Source organism: Thermobia domestica, chromosome 4 (assembly GCF_964235325.1).
Source record: "Thermobia domestica chromosome 4, izTheDome1.hap1.1, whole genome shotgun sequence".
Classification (NCBI taxonomy): Eukaryota; Metazoa; Arthropoda; class Insecta; order Zygentoma; family Lepismatidae; genus Thermobia; species Thermobia domestica.
The window spans coordinates 333847452-333870717 of record NC_137457.1 but is presented as its reverse complement, the minus strand read 5'-3'; the positions used below and the strand labels follow the sequence as shown (position 1 = coordinate 333870717).

At 36.9% G+C, this 23266-nt stretch overlaps 2 protein-coding genes across 5 annotated transcripts in view; both read left to right on the top strand.

Moving 5' to 3' along the window:
- The window catches only part of LOC145684480 (uncharacterized), a 29176-nt gene extending 14483 nt beyond the window's left edge, over positions 1-14693 (top strand). For all 3 annotated transcript variants that reach the window (XM_081756920.1, XM_081756921.1, XM_081756922.1), the window contains exon 3: positions 125-14693. In XM_081756920.1, coding sequence (XP_081613046.1) covers positions 151-1965 — 1815 coding nt within the window. In that variant the 5' untranslated portion in view covers positions 125-150 and the 3' untranslated portion in view covers positions 1966-14693. The remainder of the gene's footprint in view (positions 1-124) is intronic.
- Positions 1-23266, top strand: part of LOC145684481 (guanine nucleotide exchange factor DBS) — a 295537-nt gene that overhangs the window by 29063 nt on the left and 243208 nt on the right. The window lies entirely within an intron of this gene.

The following is a 23266-nucleotide window of genomic DNA, read 5'->3' as shown; positions in this document are numbered from 1 at the left end:
TTTTCATTCAATCTCCTTTGAAAAGGGTTATGATGATCTTACTTAAGATATTACTGTCAGATGTTTTGTGCATGTCATTGAGCTGTTCTCACTTTATAACTGAATGTTATTCTTTCTATTGCAGAAATACACCATAAAGGATAGTAAGAAATGGATAAGATAGACGCGGCAGAGAAGGAAGCAGGTGAAGTACTGCGATCGCTATTGTCTGTGGAAAGAATAGAGAAGCCTCTGCCACCATCTTCGGAAACCCAAGAGTCCCAAAACGCTATAGTCGTCGTCACGTCCTCAGGGGCGACCCTAGCAACTCTACATCCAGCCCCTCCTTCGACGGATGAAACCGTCAACCATGACCCCAACCAATCGTCCCAGCTCCAAAGTCAACCCAACTGGCATACTCCAGTTCAAGACAATCAACACACTATTTTTACAGCGATTTCACAGAACCAACAAACAGGACAAAACATTCAGGTAACGTACACTCAGGCACCAGGACATAACGCAGCGCCACAGATTATCAATAACCACGAGTCAATGCTTGAGAATTCTCAGGTGATATGGCAGGGACACACTATAGACGTTGAGACACCGACGCCTCAAGAGCAGATCACCTCACAAACACAGACGGATTCCACGGGAGGGGAGGAAACGGTGTATGTTGATTCTACGAATGGAGAACCGAAGAAAGCAGCCGCTGTCAAGCGGAAAAAACGGAAAATTGCAGACTTCATGGCGGAAGGCATTGATCCTACAAAGTTAGAGGACAACGCCCAACAGGTGAGGGAAAGATTCGGGAAGGGTTGTGAGTGCCAAGAAGAGAACTGTTTTAAAGGTTTGAACGCGGAATATGTTTATCGGCACAGGTTAAATATCGCTGAACTGACGAAAGCTGAACACGATATGTACCTGATGGGTGTTACGATGGCGTGTTTATCGAACCCTGAAGAAACAGTGCGTCACAAAGAACGAAAGCGGTTGCGAGCCCAGTATGTGTTCCATGGAAAGAAAGTGTGCTTAGAAGCGTTCTTGTATTTGGAGAACTGTACCCACTATCAACTGAAGAGGATCAGAAAGCACGTGATGTTGCATGGGGTAACACCGAGGATTCATGGGAACTACGGAAAGAAACCACACAACACGTTTTCGTTAGACATCTACCAGCACGCGACTTCCTTTCTTCAACGGTATATTCAGTGTCACGCGCCCCAGCAGAACCAACAGAAAGTAAAGGGGAAAACGAAGAACGTTCCCATCTGCCTCCCGGCAGAAATCACACGAAAGACTATCCACACGGCATACAAACAACATTGTGAACAATATGAACCTCACATAAAAGTGATGGGATACTCAACTTTCCGCCATTTTATGAAAGAACAATTTTCTCATGTGAAGTTCTGTAAACCTGAAAAACCTGTGAATCAGGCCCTCATTTCAGGCGTTGGCAACGCTACCACTCTTCGTATAGTGCAAGCGCAACAGGTACCTGAGCAAAAGACTCAGTTGTCAATGCAAAATGGTCCGGAAGTGGAATCCCAACAGCCGCAAGAGCAACAGTCAATCGTTACAATATCTCATGCTCCGCAGTCATCCGTTTCCCAGACGTCGCTTTCTCAGCCTCAAACAGGAGCAACGGTCATCGCCCAACAAGTGGCGGCCATTCCTATTGTTGTCTCGGCAACGCCATCTCTAAACCAGGCGACGGAAGGAGGGGAGCAGCCACAAACGCTCACTACATTTACAGACCAAGTATCGCAACAGACGTTCGTTGTGGCTCCCGTGTCACAACTAATTCAACCATCGGGGCAGAATCAGACGGAGTTCACAACCTGTCAGCTCCATGAGATGGTCGCCTACCAACAGATTCCTCAGCAGGAAATGACGGTGACGCTCACGCAACCCACCATCTCAGTGACCACAGTTCCAGCGTCGCAGGGACAGTCAACATATGCATTCGCTAGGTTGTGAGGAACAGTGCCTTTCAGGTGGTTGGTTCATTTACCCACAAAATAATCTCGTTTTTGTAGATGATCTCCAGCGTAGCTTATGACATTTTCGATAGTTGTGAGTAACTGTAAGGGTTAGTACACTTGAGTGTGTTGCATACACACATTCCCGAGTTCAATTCCCAGGAATGACACATAATTTGGATCCACGTGTCATGTAGACTCGATACAAACAAACAAGTGACAGGTTTAAGAAATTTACAGTTACGAGGGATTGTCAAATGAAAAGTTGTAAGTGCGCTAAAGTGTAGAAGCAACGCGCATTGTTGTGAAAGTTTCCGAAAACGGCAGATAAGGTTTTAAGAGGATCGAGTCATATGACTCTTCCTCATAACTCGCTCTATGGCTTGAGGTACCAACATGTTTACTCCGCAGGAAGTCCCTACTGGATTCTTTCTGTGCTAACGGAAACGTTTAGTTTCAAAATGTAGCATGTGTTCCTAAGAGTGATAAACATGTTTTGAATCATGTACAGTCTTGTTCAAAAAGATCTGGCCACCTTCTACTTTTTAAACGTCGAGTTCACAGTATCATAAGTACAAAAAGTATTCAAAAGAAAAGTCAAACACTTACTTCATTAATTACGTTTGTAAGAATTTTGTTGTATGGTTTCCACCGCTTACTATGCAGTCTTGTTTATCAGTCTGTCTCTCACGTTAGGTTCAAATCACTGATTGAACATAGTTTACACTTTTGATGCAAGGGGTCTAAAATTGAAATAAGACATCTCCATAAACTGGTTGTTTTTGTAGATTTTTTTTTTCCTGCGATTTCTTCATGATAGAGCTGACGATTTAAGATTTTTTCCGTTCTTGCTAAGAATGTGAGAGAGTACAGACACAAATTATTAGCAATGCTAGTATTTTCACGTGAAAATTGAAGAAAAACACAAATTAAAGAAAGAATACGTGTGTAAACTTTTCAATATCTGAATAACTTTGTATTCCATTATATTCTACGTACTGTCAGAGTATTTCAGTACTTTGTATGGAAACCATTGACTTGACATATTGCCTGGATTCGTTTTGTCATCTGGTTTATTAACGTACAGTAAAAGTTCTTTATTTCTGGATCACCGTGCCATACATTATTCACCACTTCTATCAGATGGTTTCTTGAAGTTGGATGCTGCTCCCTAACTTTTTCCTTCAGGAAGTGTTTCGTTTTGATTTTAGATTGTTAATGACACAAGTCTACTATATAATGGGTTTCCTCTACGCGATACAAATCTTCGTAAGGCAGCAAGAAAAGTTTCAGTACTAGTATCACTTAGAAGCTCAAGATGTATGGCTTTAGTAGTCAAACAGATAAAAAGAGTACAATATAACATTTATAAGCGCGTTGGTCTTTAAGCTTATTAGATTTAACTAACATAGGTCCAGCCTAATCAGTTCCACAAGTGATAAGAACATTACGAAAAGTAACTCTAGCCAAAAGCAAATGACCCATGTACTATGTAGCCGTGTTCTTTTCAAATCGATGCCATTTTACACAACCTTTTATTATACGTCTCTGCCTCGTAGAATCCAATATCTTTGATGTAAACTGGCTAATACCAGCTCTGCACCTCCATGGAATGTTTGTAAATGTTCATACTGTACTAACAACTCAACGAAATTATGTTTACTGGGAAGCACCATTTTTGATCTAAAATTTGGGCATTACGTAGTCTACCTCCTACACGCGGAACTCCGTGCTCATCTAAGAAAGGATTGAAACACAGTAATCTACTTTTATTGCTGTTTTTTTAAATTCTTAATTTCTGTCTGAAAACTTGAGGCTTGCACTAGTTACTTCAAGCTCTCGGAGAACAACATCTGCACTGTTTAATTGAGAGTTGATATGAAACCACTTATTTATAGGAAGAGATTCCTGAATTTCTACTACTCGATTAGTTACGAATGTTTACTGCCTGCTGGGAGAAAAAGACAACCATGACAATACTATTGTAGAGTCTGTAAAAGCCAATGCATCATCCACTGAGAAGAGGAACGCCTCTTTTACTACATTAATCAATCTAGTTAAACAAAGACTGGATGAGTTCATTCTTGACTACATCACAAGATCCAGCCCGGAAGGCCATGTTTCGTTTTAATTTTAGGTTATGAATGACACAAGTCATTATATATAAAGTGGACTGTAATTATCTTAAATAAATGTTACACCTTAGCTTCGATTACACATAAAAACAATTCAGTGCCACCGAACGTTCGCGTTGCATGACCTTGTACACCGTCGTCGAACCTCTCACATTCTAACTTCTTTCTTTTCAATGTTACCAGGTATTATGTACCACTATAACTTATGTAGTATATGTACAAAAACTTACTAAAAGTACATAAAACCCAACAGGAAGGCCCAGAGAGATGGGCCTTCATATCTGGGTTGTTTCCAGGCCACGGAAGGACTCTGATGCGTTTGGACATAGTCTTGTGGCACGGCGCACCATCGTGCATAAAAGTCGAGTCCCCAGATGGAAACCATTCACGTAACTATGGCAAAAGATGTTCTTTGATAACTTTCTGATATTTCTATGCGTTCATGTTTCCGTCTACTACACAGTGACGTCCCGTTCCTTTCACACTACTGCAGCTTCATATCATCATTCGTGTTGGATATTTCATACTTTGTCTTACACAATCTGCCTGAAGGGCTTCACCTTCGATTCTTCTCAGATACTGGGAGTTTTCCTCTTCTGCAGAAATTGTGGTCTCATCACAATACAACTGTGGACAAATGGCCATGTTTTAATGACTTTAAAGTTACTGAAATCCATATGAATTACAGTAAAATTCGTTCAGTAGCTAACAATACAGGCAATCTGTACATTTGCAATCTATCTTAATTGATAAATTAAGTTATGTATTATTACACTCAAATGACAAATAAAATATCAACCTACCTTTCCCTAATCATTAGTTGTCCAATGCTAGTTATTTCTGGCCCATCTCGATGAAACATGGGGACTAGCATTTGAAAGCATTCCCTGTAATTGTGTAGAAGTTGCGTGACAATTTTTTCTTGATACTCTTACCAGCAGTCTTGTCTGCAGAGGCTGATTGGAATGATTTTCAGCCGCAGGCACCTTTACGTTTTAGTGACAGTGCATTCCCATGGCTTAAGTTTTTTGCAAATCTTGTAACAGAATAATGTACTGTGTGTAAAGCAAGTTTACCCACCCCAAAATATTTGAGGGAAGTGCAATAATAATAATAATAAAATAAAATAAAACTGTTTAGGGAATGCAATTTTTTTTTCTTAAAAAAATGGTTTGATATAATAAATGAAAAACAACTATTTGTATAAATTTAAGTGATGGTAAAAACGAAAATTTTAATAGAAGCGTTAACCTTCTCCGTGGCAAATTTACGTTTTCTTTTTACACTCATTGAAGCAAACTGAAATTACAGTGTATATTTTGAAAAATATATGTAGATGTATATATTTTTAAAAGTTTGATTATAAAGTATCTTAAGGGTCCAAATAAATGTTAAGACGAATAATGATAATTTTATCTCAAACAAATCAATAAGTGTCCCTAAAGTATACCAAAGTTCGATGTTGTACCGTATACTGTACAAATCCACTGAGGAGGTTAAATATTTGAAATTGATATTTGTAGATTTACATTCCCTTGCTTGTGAAACTAATGAGTTCTTTTTTTATGGTCACTTGCCGCTTCAGTGACTCGTTCTAAATACATGGCCTAACACTGCCCACCATATATATTTAGATATCTTCCACCACCAAACAGTTTTATATTATTAATTACTTTGATTCCCGGAAGGAAATCACACCTCCCACCCTGAAAGAGAGACAATACAGGTTTAAAATCTGTACTTACCACACAGCCTGATGAAAAAGGATTCAAGAGAAATAAATAATAATAACAGTACTCCTCTTTTCCTGGGAATGAACACGATATCACGTTTATTCTTGCTTATCAACCAATCTGATTAAAATACCCTACAAATTTCTTCCATAGGGAAACTAATATTGATGTTCATTCAAAATAATAGTAATAATAATAATAATAATAATAAAGAAATGTTTGTGCACACTATAAATTGAACTGATGGACATGATCTTTCTTGAAGAGTCTTAAAGAAATACAAATGGAAGTTCCTATAAACTGCATAGTTTATGGAGTAAAATATCTGTGTCCCGCTAAACACTTATATTTTTGATTTTATCTCACATGATCTTCACTAACATAACATTTATTTTCCCCGGGTAGGATTGACCTTATGCTTTCACACTGCAGTACTGCTAAACAAGTTATTAAAGTACATCTTCCCCGGATATAGATATCATTGTATGGTAGACTTCTTACTTTATCTAGAAATAATTAATGTCTCCGAAGAGTTTAGTTCCTGGAGAAATAGTAACTGATGCACTGAGACTAGTAACACTGTTCTTTCTATTGTAATGACTAATTACTCAATTTTCATGTCCTGAAATATTCTTTTTTTATTATTTTATTTTATTTTATTTTTTATTTTCAATAAAAGCACAAACTCGCCACCGAAAACACAGGCATTAGCACCAGTCTTCCAATGTTGCATTGACTGTTATTTCTCACTATAGCCTTCTGCTCAGTTTTGTCTGGGAGGGGACTTTCCTCTTCACACTTGAAACAATCACACACCAACTGACCCTCTTTTCTCCCTTCAGTCGTTTCCTTCAAACTGTCGCTTTCTCTCTCTCCCCCGCGACTCCATGCCACATATCCAATTTCGGAAAGGGACGCTGTCTGCCCGTTGATTCCTTTCATGCTGACTTAAAAAAATATATATATATTGGGAAAAACTAGGCTTTACTTTCGTCCGTTATTAGAATGTCACTTCCAGGTAAGTCACTCTACATACAAAGGCAACTATACTAGTACATCTATCTACATTTTATATACATATTTCGTATGTTTAGGCTTAACATCCTTATGAAATACCAAGGTTATCACGGAGAAGACTTTCGCTCAAAGGGACACCTTGAATCGCTATTTGGTTTACACTTGAAAGATGGGTTTTGCTTCGACCGAGAATTGAACACGGGGCCCCTTGATTAAAAGGAGAAAAGTAGATAAACGTAATGCGGATGGTTTGATATGTGGAAACGTCACCATTAAGTTCACACGATTTAAAGGGTTTTTCGTTTTTTGTTTTTTACCAACTGGTTTAAACCAGTCAACCCTGTTGCTGCGTAATTTCCATGTATACTCAACGGCGTTTTTCCAATTATTCGGGAACACTTTCTCGATCGCCTCTATTACTAAATTTTTCACGTCATCTACACGAAATGTTTTATTATGTTGAGCCACATAACCTTTAACTTGAGCCCAAATTAACTCAATTGGGTTAAAATGGCACTGATATGGTGGAAGTCGAATAACTGTATGCCCGTGAGCCTCAGCAATTCCATCGATTTCATATGATGGCTGTCTTGGCTTATAGATTTTTAGTAATGCTATTAATTCGGTTTTTTTCATATCTGGTGATACTCCAAGAACATTAGTTTTTTTCAAGCCACCTTATCATGTCCTCCTTTTTGCTGTTCGTATTCTGAGGTTTATTCGTTTGAACGGAATGATAAGTCGCGTTATCAAGCACTATTACGGAATTCTCGTTAATATTTGGAAGTAAACTACTAACAAACCCGTCCTTGAAAGTTGTGGAATTCATTTCCTCGTGAAAATCACGAGTGCTCTTTGATTTAAAAAGCAACATTGCCTCAGATACGAATCCGCGCACAGTTCCGACATGAAGCAAAATAAGTCGACTTCCTTTGCCAATAGGTGTCTTCATTGTGCCTTCAGATGTATCGTCTGTCCACGCACTGCTTCTCGTGTGTCCTGCATTCACCCATGTTTTGTCCAGCCATACTAAGTTTTCCGGGTTTCATTTTCATCATCACTCTCAGAAATTTGCACCGACCCGCAACAATATCGCTTCTTTCCATAAGAGCTTTTCTTCCAGAGAATTTCTTCCACCTAAAACCAATTTGCCTTAACACAACACTCAAGCTTGTTTTCCCTCCCTCGAAAAGCCCTGCTTCTTTCAAGGACTTGAGAAGCTTACCGCGAGTCGGAAATTCTTTCCTTATATAATATTGATAAATGTGTTGCCTTATTGCGTCATTCTGGAAACAATCTAGAGGTGTTTTAACATTCGGTCGATTTCTTTTTTTTGCCTTTAGTAACCAAAACCGCCGAGGGAGAATTGAGTTCTTCAAGACATTTTTCTTTTGTTATGTTCTTAACAGTAGACTTTCCCACACGAAGGGCGTCAGCCACTCTGTCCACCAGCCTCGTCATAGGGAGAAGAAGGCCACCATTATCTCACTCTTTCTCGAAATATTCACGAAGTCTGTATATCAATTATCGGCTTTGTCCTTTATACACTCCTATTTTCTTTGATTTCGTTTCTGAAGAACTAGCCATTGTCACTACGTAATTACAACAATATTCTTTTAACAACACACCCAAACACACAAAAAGAAAAGAAAAAAAGCACAAAGTTGCAAAAAGCAAACACAATCTCAAAGCACTTTTCACTCAACAATGCACAAACAAAAGGGAGAACACGAAGCGGCAACAGCGTTTAGTTTCCGTGTCAGAGAGGTGACAGCTCGGTCACTCATTGGACCTTATGGCGGAAGGGAAGGGGGGGTTAGTGTAGTATCAATCCTCGCTTTCTTTATTGTATAGCTGTCAGAGCCAGAGATACAGCGGCCCTAGTATAGTTATATGATTGATAAAAAAAAAAAAAAAATTAAAGGTATTACAGAAGACATGTCAAAATACTCATATGGACTAACATAGTATAGCTTAATACACCTGTTATCATTTGAAAGTGATTATTCGGTTGGGTGGCATCGTCCACTATCAGGTGAGAAACACAACAGTCCTCCCAGATGCCAAAGTAATTACTTTACAAGATGAATTTTACACTTGCTTCAAATGGAATGTGGGCGCGTTAGAGTAATATATTTACAAGTACGGAAATTCCAAGAGCATTTGGAAAATTATATATTTAAGTGTATATGAAATAAAAGAAATACAGTGGCGTATTTAGGGGGGGGCTTCCGGGCTTAAGCCCCCCCGAAATCTTACTTACTGTAGTAAAGTATATGAAATATCTTGCAGAATTTTCACATTTTCAGGCAAAGCCCCCCCCCCCCGAAAGTTAGCAAAGCCCTCCCCGAAACAAAATCGTAAATACGCCACTGGGAATACCAATATATAAAATGAAAAATTTAAATGTCAGTATGCAAATGGATAACATATTTGCATTTATAAAATATAAATTTGCATATTAACTCTTAAATTACACTTGGGAAAGGTGTGCCTTTCACAACTGACCTCTGCCTTTCTGCTAGAGTCCAAATTATCGCTTGTTTCTTTGGCTACACAATTTTCTCGTTACTCATTGCTCCAAAACCACAGTTCACTATTTAGAACTATTTCAACTATTTAGAAGGGACCAGACCACTATGAGCCCTGACATAAATACCTGAAGCTGGTCAGTTGACATTATCTCTTCAAATGTTGCCAGGGGCACAGTGGCTTAATGGTATAGCGCTTACCTCTGGTGCGTGAGGTTTCTGGTTTGATCCCCGACTAAGTTTGTGGTGGACAACATGCTGTCCGTGGGTTTCGTCACACTTTCTCATTCCACCAATTCTCCCATCATCACTCACTCGCTTTAATCGTCGCCTCCCTTAGCCTAACATACATAATCCTGGGACGTTAAAGTCTAAGATTTCTTTTTATTTTCATTTCACATGTTGCCAGTAGTTTGTGTGTATACCTCACATTACATTAAGAAGAAATGTTAGACTTTTGTTGCTAACACACAAAAAAAATACTTCTTTAAAAAGATAATGTATCATCAAAGGAACTTGAGTTATTTTTCCAATATGGATGTTTCATATCTATTGATCCAGCTTCAAAGATTAACCACATTCTTGAAATTGCTCGTCTGTATCGAATAATAACATGTATAACGCAGAGTAAATAGCTTCCGGGCAATGGAGAAAGAAAGACGAGCCATGTACGAGATAGATGCTTTCTGTAGAGTTCTCTATTGGATTGTTTACATACTTCCTCGCAGCAAAGCAAATTTTAGTATGTTTTTTTTTTATTATTATGAATAAGCAGGCTGTGTAATGTATTCTGCACCGTCGCAATAATTTGAGGGAAGTTAAGTAGGCGCTCATGTGTAATATCGTTTGCTTTTATATGATCTTACAAGTTTAATGTTCTGGCTACAATTAAACATCTCAAGAGAAGATGCATGTTTCTTTTGCTTAATTCCGTTTATAAGTGAGAATATAGAACTTCTAAAAGGGAGAGGGTGGCCAGTTTTATTTGATTGTAAGATTGTACAATCAGTCCTCTTACTGATACTGTTATCAGATCTTTAGGATTACAAAAGACTAAAAATAAGTCGTAAGATATATATATAACATTACAACATTAATCTTAAAAAAAAAAAAAAAAAAAAAAAAAACCCTGCCAAACTTTCAACGGAAAAGTGACTGATAAGTAGCCTTCACACTAGGATCCTGTGAGCCGCTTGCGTGAGATGCAGCTGCTAGCTTTACATTATCTTAAATATACGCCTTCACACATGCGCTTCGGTTTAAAGGTTTCACTACATCGAAATTAAAGTACCGCTAATTTGAGAGTTTTTCTGTAATATCTCCAAAACAAATAAAAATATTTGAAAAGCAGAAACGTAGTGAACGAGACAATACTATTTTGCATGTGATACCTTTATCACAATTTACCTATCTGCTTTTGGTATGCCGCTATTTACAGAATCGCAAAAAATGCTAAATCTATCTACGGTTGCAAATCGAAAGCAGATAGATGAATTGTGATAAAGGTATCACATGCAAAATCGCATTGTCTAGTTCACTACGTTTCTGCTTTTCGAATATTTTTATTTGTTTTGAAGATATTACAGAAAAACTCTAAAATTAGTGGTACTTTAATTTCGCTGTAGTGAAGACCGTTAAGTGAGCTGCTATGAAGATCACCCCGCCAGTAGCTGGCTCGAGAAAATAACACGCAGTCTTATGAGAGCTTTTCACACGTGAGCGTGAACTCGAAATGGAGAAAAGTGTACATATATTTGATGTTGAAAATTTTTCTCATTTTGGTATTACTCGGATGAAATGCACATTTTGTACTATTATACAGTTTGTCAAACGAAGATATAGACATTCTGAAGTAACTGAAAAATTTTCTTTCATCTTCTCTCACTTGAGGAAACAGACTGTGAAATGAACATTCTCCCAGTCTTGATCGATTTATAGGATGAATTCACATTGTTATGTATCTTCTTTTCCTTTATTTCTTGCAGTTTATCGCGAAAATTAAAGCTGCAATTCTGACTCTAGCATGGCTGTCATTTTGGTATCACAATCTTTTGAGCCGCTCCGTATTCAATGCCTTCACACTACAGGTTCACATGAGCGGCTCACAAGTTCCTAGTGTGAAGGCAGTCTAAAAAAAATTAAAATAATCTAGCTAGATCTTGCTATTGGGAATGTTCACATGATTATTCAGAAAGATTTACTGTTGTATTTTCTTAAAAAAGCAACAAAAGTAATGTCTTTTTTTTTTTAAATGAGAAAGACTTCGCATGTATATCTATCTTCCTGTATTAAAATCTTATACACACATAATGCATAAAGTGGATATGAAGATACGGGATGATTTTGAAAGAAGAGCGGGAAATTTTGAAAATTAAGTAATTTAATGAAAACAAATGTTTAAAAGAAATATATTTTTCTCATTTAATAGTAAAAGTAATGCCATTTTAGAATACTTTTTTTTGTTTTGTTTTGTTTTGAAGATGACATCTTGCAGGTGAGTTCCTTCTCTACGCAAATATTCCTGCAATCTCTTCGTTACCTTGTTCATGGTTTTACGCAACATCTCAACCGGAATTTCGGGAATTGCTTCTCGGATTTTGGTTTTCAATTCTTCCATTGTATAGCAGGTCGACTAAGGTGATTCCACAAAAAGAAATCACAGACTGATAAATCAGGGGATCTGGGAGGCCATTGAATGCCACCATTTTTCGAAATTTCACGTTCCCCAAACAATTGCGTACCGCAGCCATCGATATTCGTGTTGTGTGGAACGTCGATCTATTTTGTTGAAACCAGCCTGTGTCAGTATGTGGAAATCTCTATAGTTGTTGCACAACAAAGGTTTTAAGTATAGCGACGTAACGATTCGCTGTGAGTTAATCGCATGGCACGATGTCGTTAACAGGCTGGCGTACGTTATTCAGTGTTATCAGACGCCCACTGTTGCCAACACAACTTTCAAAATTTCCCGTTTCTTTGAGTCACCCTGTACTATGCAGCCCAACAGCATAAGACTATCGTAATTCAAAATAGGTTTTAAATTGTTATGAAGTTTTAATGTATAATAATTGTACTTCTATTAACAACTTTTTTTTTTAACAATAATTAATACTGTAGAGAAGGTGATAATATGGCAGGGTCTTTTTGTTTCAAATTATAAATCAAGCTCTCTCACATTGTCAGCATTAATTATTACTGTAAATTAAAGTACGAACCTTTCGATTTTGCTTCCTGTGTTTGGAATATTTAGTTGTAACCATATGAGTAATGAGAAAATATTTTTAAAAAAAATGTTCCACAATGGAGCCTAAAAAAAAGACGGGTGGTAATATGGAAAAAGTTGGTTCCTGAACATAAACATAACAAGGCGAAAAGTTAAAATTAGTTTCTAAAATATATATAGTGGCTTCTGTAACACACAAAGTGAAAAAGTAACTGGCTGGACCTGGACTCGAACCCAGGACTTCCGGCATACCGTTCCGACTCGTTAACCACTACGCCACCCACCAGTCAGCTTCCTGGAACAGTCACCCACTCTCGAGGTCGGTGCTCTCCATTCGAACCATGTACTTTGTACCACAGATCACTGCTGTGCTTGGATGATCTCTATGTCCATATATCGGTTGTGATTTCACATATGTATTAATGAAAGAGAAAACAGCCGATTTTTTTAACATACTAGATCCTCTGTAGATGTGAATTCTATAACACACACACCCGGGGTCGAGTCCCCCTTCAGTCAGTCACTTTTTCACTCTTTGTATGTAATAGAATTCACATTCACGGAAGATCTTGTGTGTTAAAAAAGTCTGTTGTTTCGTCTTTCATTGATGTACATAAGTAGTGGCTGTTCAATAGATAACCATGTTCGTTTATCACGGTATCGTAAGGATATTTATGTGTCTTTAATTCCAGTTCCGGTGTGTCGAGAGTAGAGATCTGCACGGGCGGAATTTTTCGACCCGAGCCCAATCCAGCCCGAATGTGCCTAGGCCCTGCCCTGCCCGGGCTCGAAAGGTTTTTGGAGATTTTCGGCCCGAGCCCGGCCCGGCCCGATAAGTTTTTAAAATTCTTGGCCCAAGCCCGGCCCGGGCCCGATAAATTTTAAAAGTTTCATTTTGTAATATTTTTCACGGGCACACTGCTTCAACGTTTGCCCTTATTCTAATTATCGTTTAACGAAAGTCAATAATTATTGCAATTAATCGGCCCCGGCCCGACCTGAAGAGAAATCAGTGTCGGCCCGCCCAAGCCCGGCTCGTGCAGGTCTCTAGCTCAGCATCCCGTGCAGGTCTCTAGTCGAGAGTTACAAGATTTTCCTTGTTGAAACATCTTTGTATTTCTTCCGATATTCCAGCAGGTTTTCTAGTAAATTTTACGTTTTTAAAACGGTTCGTGAAGTGATCAAGTCAAACACGACCCGCTATGTTATCCTTCAAGGCTTTTTCTTACCAATGGGTCAGTCTTTGTAGACCGTGCTTCCTAATTACTGCAAAAAATGTACTCCCCATAATAATGTATTTGACCAATACTTGGCCTAACTCACGGAAAGGAAGGCTAAAGAGTGTTTATTTCAGCACTTCGAAATGCTTAGTTGCTTGTATTACTTCTATTGTCTTCTTCTTAACCGCAGTTACTGCCTGTTTCATACAATCCTCATTCTATGGTTTTTGTTTTTGAGGAGGCGGTCACTGTCGGTTCTAGCATCTTTCTAAGCATCTTTGAGAAAACCACAGCGTACACCTTCAGATTGGGAGACTCAGGTTTGATGCTCGTGTGGTTCGGATTCCACGTGAAACTGTAGGTGAACATCCCATGTAGCCTCGGTGCTGAAAGGGACTGTGAAGTCAAAACTAAATCATCTGGGGACACGGTGGCTGAGTGGTGGAGTGCTTACCTCTGGTGCGTGGGGTCCCTGGTTCGATCTCTGGCGAAATAAGTGTGTGGTGAAGAACATCGTGCTTGTGGGTTATTCAGGGTGCTCCCGTTTCCTCCCACTTTCTGATTCCATTAATTCCTCTATCAACACTCACTTGCATTAATGATCCGTCTCCTTTAGCCTAATAGTAATAGTCGTGGGACGTTAAACTCAAAGATATCATTTCAAAGATTTTCAAAACCAAATCAAATCAAATGATTCCATATTACTACACCCTCCATGTTTTCGGAAAACCTTTCCAAACTGACCCTTAAAATGTTGGTGCGTATAAAGTACCAATTTCCTACACCAGTCCGTACTTTATAACACCCAGTATTGTAATCTATCTTACCTGCTTTGCAGCATAAAAAAAAGGAAAGAAAAAAAAACAAGAAATTTTGATGACACCTGAAACAATACACATCCATTCATGTCCACGTTTTATAATAGACTGCGGCATCTCCTCTAACATGCAATGTGGGATTCCATGGTGCTACTTTCCACAATACCAATGTTTTGCTAGGGCTCATGTGTGGAAAGTTATAGCGAATCCTATATTATAACCGTCTTTAGATTGATTTTTGGTAAATGTTCCACCTTATGGAAAATATAATGGGAACATAGGTAAAACATATGTTTCATCTGTTTGTGATATTTGCCCGTTTACACTCAGCTTAAAAGAGATCTTACGTAAATAAATTGGTCACAGATGAGTACTTAACCAGTAAAATTATGACAGCTGCTTGCTGCCCGAAACAGTATTTTGACATTCTTATAACTCTGGTTCTGTTGTTAGTTACCTTGTGTAAATAGTTAACCAGAAGCAATACATTGTACAAACAATGAAGAGCTGTATTATTTTGTAATGATATAAATTGTAATATTTTTGTGCCTTCGAGCGTTACTTCGAGGTATTATGGAAATGAAAAAAAAAAATGAAATGTAATTAATAAATGTTCCTATTGTGTACAAATTTGATCAACAAATAAATGAATATGGCATTATTAGACTTTTCATTGTGTGTAGTTTCATAATTATGTTTTACTAACTTTGTTAAAAGTTCATTAAAATTATTTACCACAAAAGTATTTAAAATTATGTAATTGTGAACGTTTCGGCAGAAAATTCTTGCCTTCTTTATCACATATCTTTTCAGGAAACTAACGGTTTCTGTGTGACTATATTTCAATAATTATCTTCTTCTGACTAGGGTTGTTTTTCCTATTTCTAGCTAGTGGCGAAGCGTGTTGTAAAAAACGGTAAACACACACATATATATATAAATAGATAGATAGATATTTGTAGAGTATTTGCTTTTTAGTTCTGATATTTTATACTGTATAAAGGATGCTAATATACACTAATCACTATTCCAAGTAAGATGACCCCTGATAATTCATAAATATAGTATTAATGTTTAAGTTTTCAATAGTCTTTGTAATAAAGGATTACTCTGTTCCTTTAAGTATAACATTTTATAATTAATGAAATTTTGCTAGAAATGGGGCATTAGTTCCCCATACCCTCTTTAGGGATAGTCATTTCTAAATATCTTAGAAATGAGCTGTAAAGTTAAACCTAATACCAAATAGGACCTGACTTACCTAATACCTTAAGTCTTCTAAATGTTCCATACCCTGTTGTTCAATTCGGCGAAAATATTAATATCTCTTTCTTTGGATTCAGGGATCCTACAAAGCTTCCACACCAGGTTCTTTATTGTAAGTGTCCGTAATTCAGGAAGTGTTCATAATCTGTCATGCTGTTCGTTAAGCAAGTTTTCGCTTTTCAGGGCACTCAATGAATGTTTTCGAAAAACTGAAGTTGATGGAATGTTCAATACAGTGGCGGCTAATGTTAGTGTTGCAGCGTTGCGCAACGACCAAAGTATTTAAAATATATATATATATATATATATATATATATATATATATATATATATATATATATTATCAATAGTAGTAAAGAACAGAAAAAATACTTTTTAATACTTGCATATATACACTTTAAATAACATATTTTTTTACTTCTGTAACTGTCCGTTCCGTTAATCCGTTTTAAAAAGCGAAAAATAATCCGTCACAGAGTCTCTAATTTACATTGTGTTGCAGCGAGCATGCAACGACCAGATTCCTTTAGCGCGGCAATTGGAGCAAATGTTAAGTCTCCTTTCCCCTATCTCAGAAGTTAAAGGGACTGGTCGTTGCAGTGCTTCTGCAACAGAGGACGGTTTCCAGTGAACGAGAAGGTTTTTCGCGCTAAATAAGATTTCTAAATTTTATTTCTCTAGCAATTAACAACTGGAATTTGTTTTTATGCATTCATATTTCTAAATTACAGGACCATACTGAAGCAAATCAATATAATGACAATTAAAAAAAGTGGTTGCAAAATCACAAAATAAGGAAGAAAATATCTAGTAGAGGAGAAAACAAATGAAAGTAGACCCGCATTTACAAGTTAATTCTTAGCTTATATTGTAATGAAGGCTTCTTCTACAGTAATTTGTGAATCAAATATTAATAAGTCTGTATGCAGAATCGCTCCCCTCCCCCCACTGTGGATAGTATTTTAGTATAAACATATTTTTTTTTATACTCTTGATAATTTCCACATAAAACTGTATGATGGGGAACGCCACATTGAATTTGGGACTAGTTAGCAATGCTCAGGGGCGTAGCCACGAGAGGGGTCCACCGGGTCCGGACATCCCAAAAATTTCGAAACTTGACTAACATTTGTAAATTTTCTTAGCGAACTATACTTGTTTAACAGAGAAACGATTGATGTAGGTTAAATATTTTGTTTTACGTCTCATCATGTACTCTTCTTATAAAAATAATCGTTCTATATTTTTTTCTAAAAATATAGGTGACAGTAAGTAAGAATTACTTATCGTCTTTTCGGGTGTAGTATAAGACAGGTTCCATGTTATGTAGACGTATTCGACCTTCCTCAAATACTTTGGACCCCTCCCAGTTAACATTTATGGGTGTAGAACTGGCAGTGCTGTTTGTTTTGATGTTCTTTGATTTTTTTGGCTTCTGTTACATGCTGATCCTTCATCTGGCGGGTTTCGAGGTTTCCTTTCCAGAACATATCACTTTGGTAAGCATTGTTTTGCCTCATGTGGAAGTATATTGTGTTCATCGTGCATTGTGTAACAAGCAAGACGGATGATTAGGAATGTAGTTTTTTCTTTTACGCACATGTGTGTGTGTTGATGTATGAATATGTGATATTCGGAATTCATATACCAGTACCTATTTTGTATCAGTTGGTTTGGCTTTTAATTATTAGGTTTAATTTTATTGTGTGTGCTTTAATTCTGTAAATAACCTACAAATTCTGAATGAATTGTATACCATGACTTCTGTAAATAACTTACAAAAAACATTGACCAGCTTTCAACTGAGGAAAAATTTGCAATTAAGGCTTAGACAAAACAAGCAAAGGGCAATTCAGGAGAGTGTTCGAAAAAAAAATCCAGTTTAAGTTTACAGGATATCTTATGCAGTAGTGTTGTTTGCACCAGATACATTTCCTCAATTTATTTTAAATTTTCCTGGATAAACTGTGAATAAAGTGTGTTCAATGTACATTTTTTTATAACACTAATCTCTGCTACGAACTCTCTTCAGTCAACGCTGAAGAGGAATTCGGATCACTGTCAGGGACTGAGTTTGCTAGAATGAATCGTTCGAAATAATCTAGAAAAAATATTTAGTGAATCTACAAAACTTCTGAAATTAATATTAACTGTACCTATGGCGTTATCAAAAGGCGAAAAGTTTTTTTCCACATAAGAAAGTATTGACACTTTCAAGGAATTGAATGTCCCAAGAAAGGTTATCACCATTGGTTATGCTTTCCATCGAAAAAGACCTGACAATAAGAATACCAGAGTTCAACCATCATGTATTAGACAGATTTGCTCCAATCAAAGAGAGGAGAATGAACTTACTAATTAATTAAGGTGGTTAATCGGATAAAATGCTCTGCATTTTTTATTTTTTAAAAATAGAATTTTATTTAATTTAACATTTCACATAGCATTTGCATCTAAAGTTATGTTGATTAGTCAGTGAGTCAACTTTATATCTTCTGTCTCTTATCGTTCGTACTGCAACACACGAAACCACAATCCACCGGCCGCCACTGGTTCAATACCATATTTAGCAGCTTTGTTGTCTCTCTGATATACGTTTTAAAGTTCATTACTGAGAATATATTTCAAGTATTCGGGAAGAGAAATGTGTTGATTACTATCGGAACATAAGTTGATAAGTTCATTTTTAAGCTGATCTGAGCAAAAAGTGCTAGGAAAGGTGGATATCAAGTCATTCAGTTTGCCGTATGGAAGAAGTTGTTGATATATACTAAATTTTCTATAATTTATTAGTTCTACAATGACCAGTTTTTTGTATTTTTCAAATCTTTCATCTGCACAATTATTGAACGAAGAATCTAATATAAATAAAATAGAGTTTGTTTGTGTGTTTGTCTGTCTTTGTGTATGTGTGCGGCCTGGGGATCAGACGAGTGGACCGAGTTACCAAAATTTGGTCTAGGTCCCAGATCAAGACGAAGCGTTTTTTTTTTTTAATTCGAACCAGCGGGTCTCGGGGAGGGGGGGGGCGTTTACCGGGACATGTAAAAGTACTTGTCACCAGGCCCGTAGTCAGAGGGGGGCTAGGGCGGGCTCAGCCTCCTCTAAATTTTTTGCAGCCCCCTAACTAAAATCATAGTTCGAATTAACGGGGGATGCCGGGGAAATTCCCCTTCGGTAAAAATTTATGTCCGGCTCGTATCACAGAAGTAACATAACATCCCTGTCTGTGATAAATTTTCGCCTTCCACATTTACAGCAACAATACATAAACATCACCCTCTCGTTCGAAAGTTTAATTCGAACACTGACTGAAATGTTGGAAGAAAATATATTTCCAAATGTACTTTAGAGTGCTAAATTAAAATTTACTTTTATTATCCTCATTTAAAGTATTGGCCTATTTGTGCGCTACGCTTCTTTGAATTATTATAATATTTCTTTCAGCGTGAGACTGGTTTCTTTATCTTTTTTTTTTTTTCTTCATGTGCAAACGACCCTCGCTGCAGGAGAAAAATAATTTATGGTTATTCTATCTTCAAACATGCATTTGTGTTCAGAAACAACATACTTTTACCTTAATCTGCGGACGAAGAGTTTACTTCTTCCTGTCCTTTTTGGAATTTGCAACTGAAAACATCCTTTTGTTGTGAGTCATTGGCTTTCAGTCAATATGCGAGAGATTGAAAAGATAGCATCCCTCAACAGGGGGTCACAACTGTTTCGCTCTAAATCACACACGTGTATAGCAGCCCATACACGTAAACACATGCCTGAAGAAACAGCCCGACTTGTATGAAAAATGATAAAACCACAGGCAAGTTGATCGTGTATGGCCTCGTTCATTCATGTTAAAAGTTTTCAAAATCTTCTGAAAACATGTTTGATGTTTTTGCCGTTCTGCGTGCATGTTTACCGTGTATGGGCTCGTTCATGCAAGGTGGCTGTTTTATATTTAGGTCCGCCAATCACGACAGCGGAAGAAATCACGTGAGTCTCTCCTCCGTCGCATGCCAAGGTCGTGCAGTTGCAGAAAGAAAAAGCACGCGTTTCCTCGTCCTCCACATTTCTCAAACTACTTTCAGTATGTTGGACAGCACGTTGGTACGTGTGTGGGCAAAAAATTCTTTTAAGATGCATGATGAAAGAAACCTTTCATACATGTTGGTAATGCAAGTGCGTGCGTCTATGGCTCGCTTATGGGTTAGTTTTGTGTATATTGGACATGGTGAGAGGGGGAGGGGGAATTTTGACTAAGTTTTTTGTCATGTTATAACGGAGTAAGATAAGTCTCCTTTTCTGAATTGTATTTACTCTGGTTGTGTTGTGAGTTAAACATGGTTGTAATTGAAAGTTGATCGATGCTGGTTTCTGAAGATGCACCGAAGTTGAATTGAAGAGTGAGAATTGTAGTGTAGCAGCACTTGACTATTTGTTAAATAACTTGCAATAGGTAAGCAATATTTTAAATATATCTTTAAACTAAAGATAAGTTCAATTCACTTAATCTTTATCGAGGATGAATTATTAGATACTTATATTAAAATAATTTAATAATTGTTGCCAATCTTTGGTGCCAGAATCAAATGTTCATGCAGATCATCAGACGTAAGCCTAATCATCCAGAGTTACTATTTTGTAAAAGAATACCATGCAATCTTCTGGTATGTAAACAAAAAATGCAGCGGACTAAACGGAGGTAGTAGTTGCACTTATAGGAAAAACAGAATTTTCAATTAAAAATTGAACCTTATTAGATGATAATATGTATAATGCTTTATAAATTTGAAATTTGACATTTGACTTAAAACAGGGTGCGTTGGGGAGTTTAGCGTCCCTCTTCAGCAGGGAGGCTATATAGACACGGGACCTATAGCTTAAAGTAACATCCAAATCACCATCGGTTTGAATCCGAGGACTCCCAGTACGGTTTGAACCCGAAACCAGACGAGCGCTGTACCCATGAGGCTACGGGGTAGCCCACAAAAGTAACAATTGTAACAATAAAGTAACAATAGAAATAAGTAAATAGCTGTTTAAGTCATTAGTTCTTAACTTAAACTTTTTTAGTACCTACGAAAGCAATTGATCTCGAATTCTTATTTGTGCAATGTAAAGAAGAATTTCATGTATACTTTGATACGAACTGTACTATACAACGAATATTTAATGAACTGTTACTTCTCTTATCAATTTCGTTTCGAGAAAGGAGGTAACTGCGCTAGAAAAGGGAACTTTTTTTGAGTTATTTCTTATTTGAATGCTCGAGGACCAAAACATAGTAGATTATTTTTACTTAAACATGACTTTAGTAGCAATCGTCCTAAATGATTGTTGATAGTATGTTCCAAAGAGTCTAGAGCAGTGGTTCTCAAACTGGAGTCCGCGGACCCCGGGGGTCCGCGACGTCTATAAATTGAAATGTGTTGTGACAAAATGGAATTCACAGCTGTTATGCAAAAAGTATTTTTTCAGTTACTAAAAAGAAAGCAATTAGAAATTATACGTTTGTAAATTTGAATATTTTCTTTACTAAATTTCTGCCCTAAAGCCGGCCAACCGTTATATAGGACTACTTCAGGTGAGAGGAATTCCTTCTTTGTTAGGGCATTTTTCAAAAGGAGTTGTACATTAACTTCACCGTGCCGATCTTGCTTTGTTGAGTTACAACATGGACATCACCAGAAACCTCGATCTGGACACAATTGTTCTAAGATTGGCAGCATCCAAAACAAGGAGACTTATACTGTGATTGTGTTGTTAGTGATTGTTCAAATGTTCAACTTGTTTCTACTATAGTGTGCCAACAAGAGGAGTGTATATATGCGTGTTGTGTTTGTGTTTCTTAATCTTATGAAATTTATAAATTTGTAGATAGCAAAAACCCATAAACCCATAAACATATCATTATTTCTTTCGAACATCACCATAAAAAACTGATCAAAAAATGTTTAGAAGTACAAGTGTAAAATAAAGCGCGTGATATATCTAAAGAGATGTAAATAATAATACAAGTAAGATGTTAATTTCATTTTTCCAATATGCATATATTTGTTTAGGCCACATGTATTTCAAAATATCGATTTAAGATTTTGAGACCCTTCTCTGTAGAATCTCTTTGAAGATAGTATTAAATCTCATTACTCTCTATATGTTTTCAAGTTTCAGAAATATTTTTTCAGTCAATCGAAAATTAAAAAAAAAAAAAAAAAACTATTTCCTGTACTAATTCTTTGGAAATTTTAAAGATTGGTTCGTTCGGCCAACTATTTTTTTTAGTTTTTTTTTATTTCCTTGAAGATGAGAAAACGGAAGAAATATTTTGTTGCCATAACAAATAAATAAAAGGGAAACACATAGTATTCTAGCTTTCAGGTACAGTTGTACTAACGCTATAGGGGAAAATTTTAACAATAATTCCTTCACGCCGTAGTTTTAGTTTTAAGAGCATAAGAAATTACTGATCATCACACACGGAGACAGACATTATATATATATATATATATATATATATATATATATAATGTCTCTCTCTGTGTGTGTGTGTGTGTGTGTGCCCACCCTAATTTACATTTAGCCCCCCCTAAATTTGGAGGCTGGCTACGGGCCTGCTTGTCACTCTCGCGAAAAAACATAAAAGTGCTAGAATTGCCAATACATCTCAACTTTTCGTTAGGGGGGGTCTTTTTTATTCTGATGTTGGAGACACATAGGGACAATATATATATATATATATACTAATGTTCTTCAAGGGTACGTTATAACAATTTAACATATAGAGGGAGCTCGAAAGATGGTTTAAAATAAAAACAAATAAGAAGAAATAGCGGTCTCTTTCTTTCACTTACAAATCCAGCTTAAACTAAACAATATAGGCAGCCCTGTTTACGTAGACAGAACAGCAAATGTCTTTTCGCAGGTACTACTACATTTTTGACGTTATATTGAATGAAAGTATTTGTTGCATCCTGTAATTATTCCAAAGACCCTACTGCCACATATTGCATATCGTTGGAAATGCATTCAAATGTACTAGGTCTATTCTAGAATTGTCCTGTAATTTGTGAATTTGTGTTTAGCATTCTTAAATTTGAAATATGTAATTGCCAAGAAATCTATAGTTCTCGTCATAGAAATGTCATACTAATGTTTGCAATTGTCTTGTGTACCAAGATAGTCCCAGTACTAGCAGACACGGTAGTAAGCATTACTTATTTGATATGATACGGATCTAAAACTCGAAATTAGTTTTTGTTTAAAATGCTGTAGCGTGAATTTTCGTTCGAGAAAAAAAAAATGTAAATGTTTTTGGAAAGATCTTGTAATCCATCTATGTGACGGTAAATGCTCGCTTTG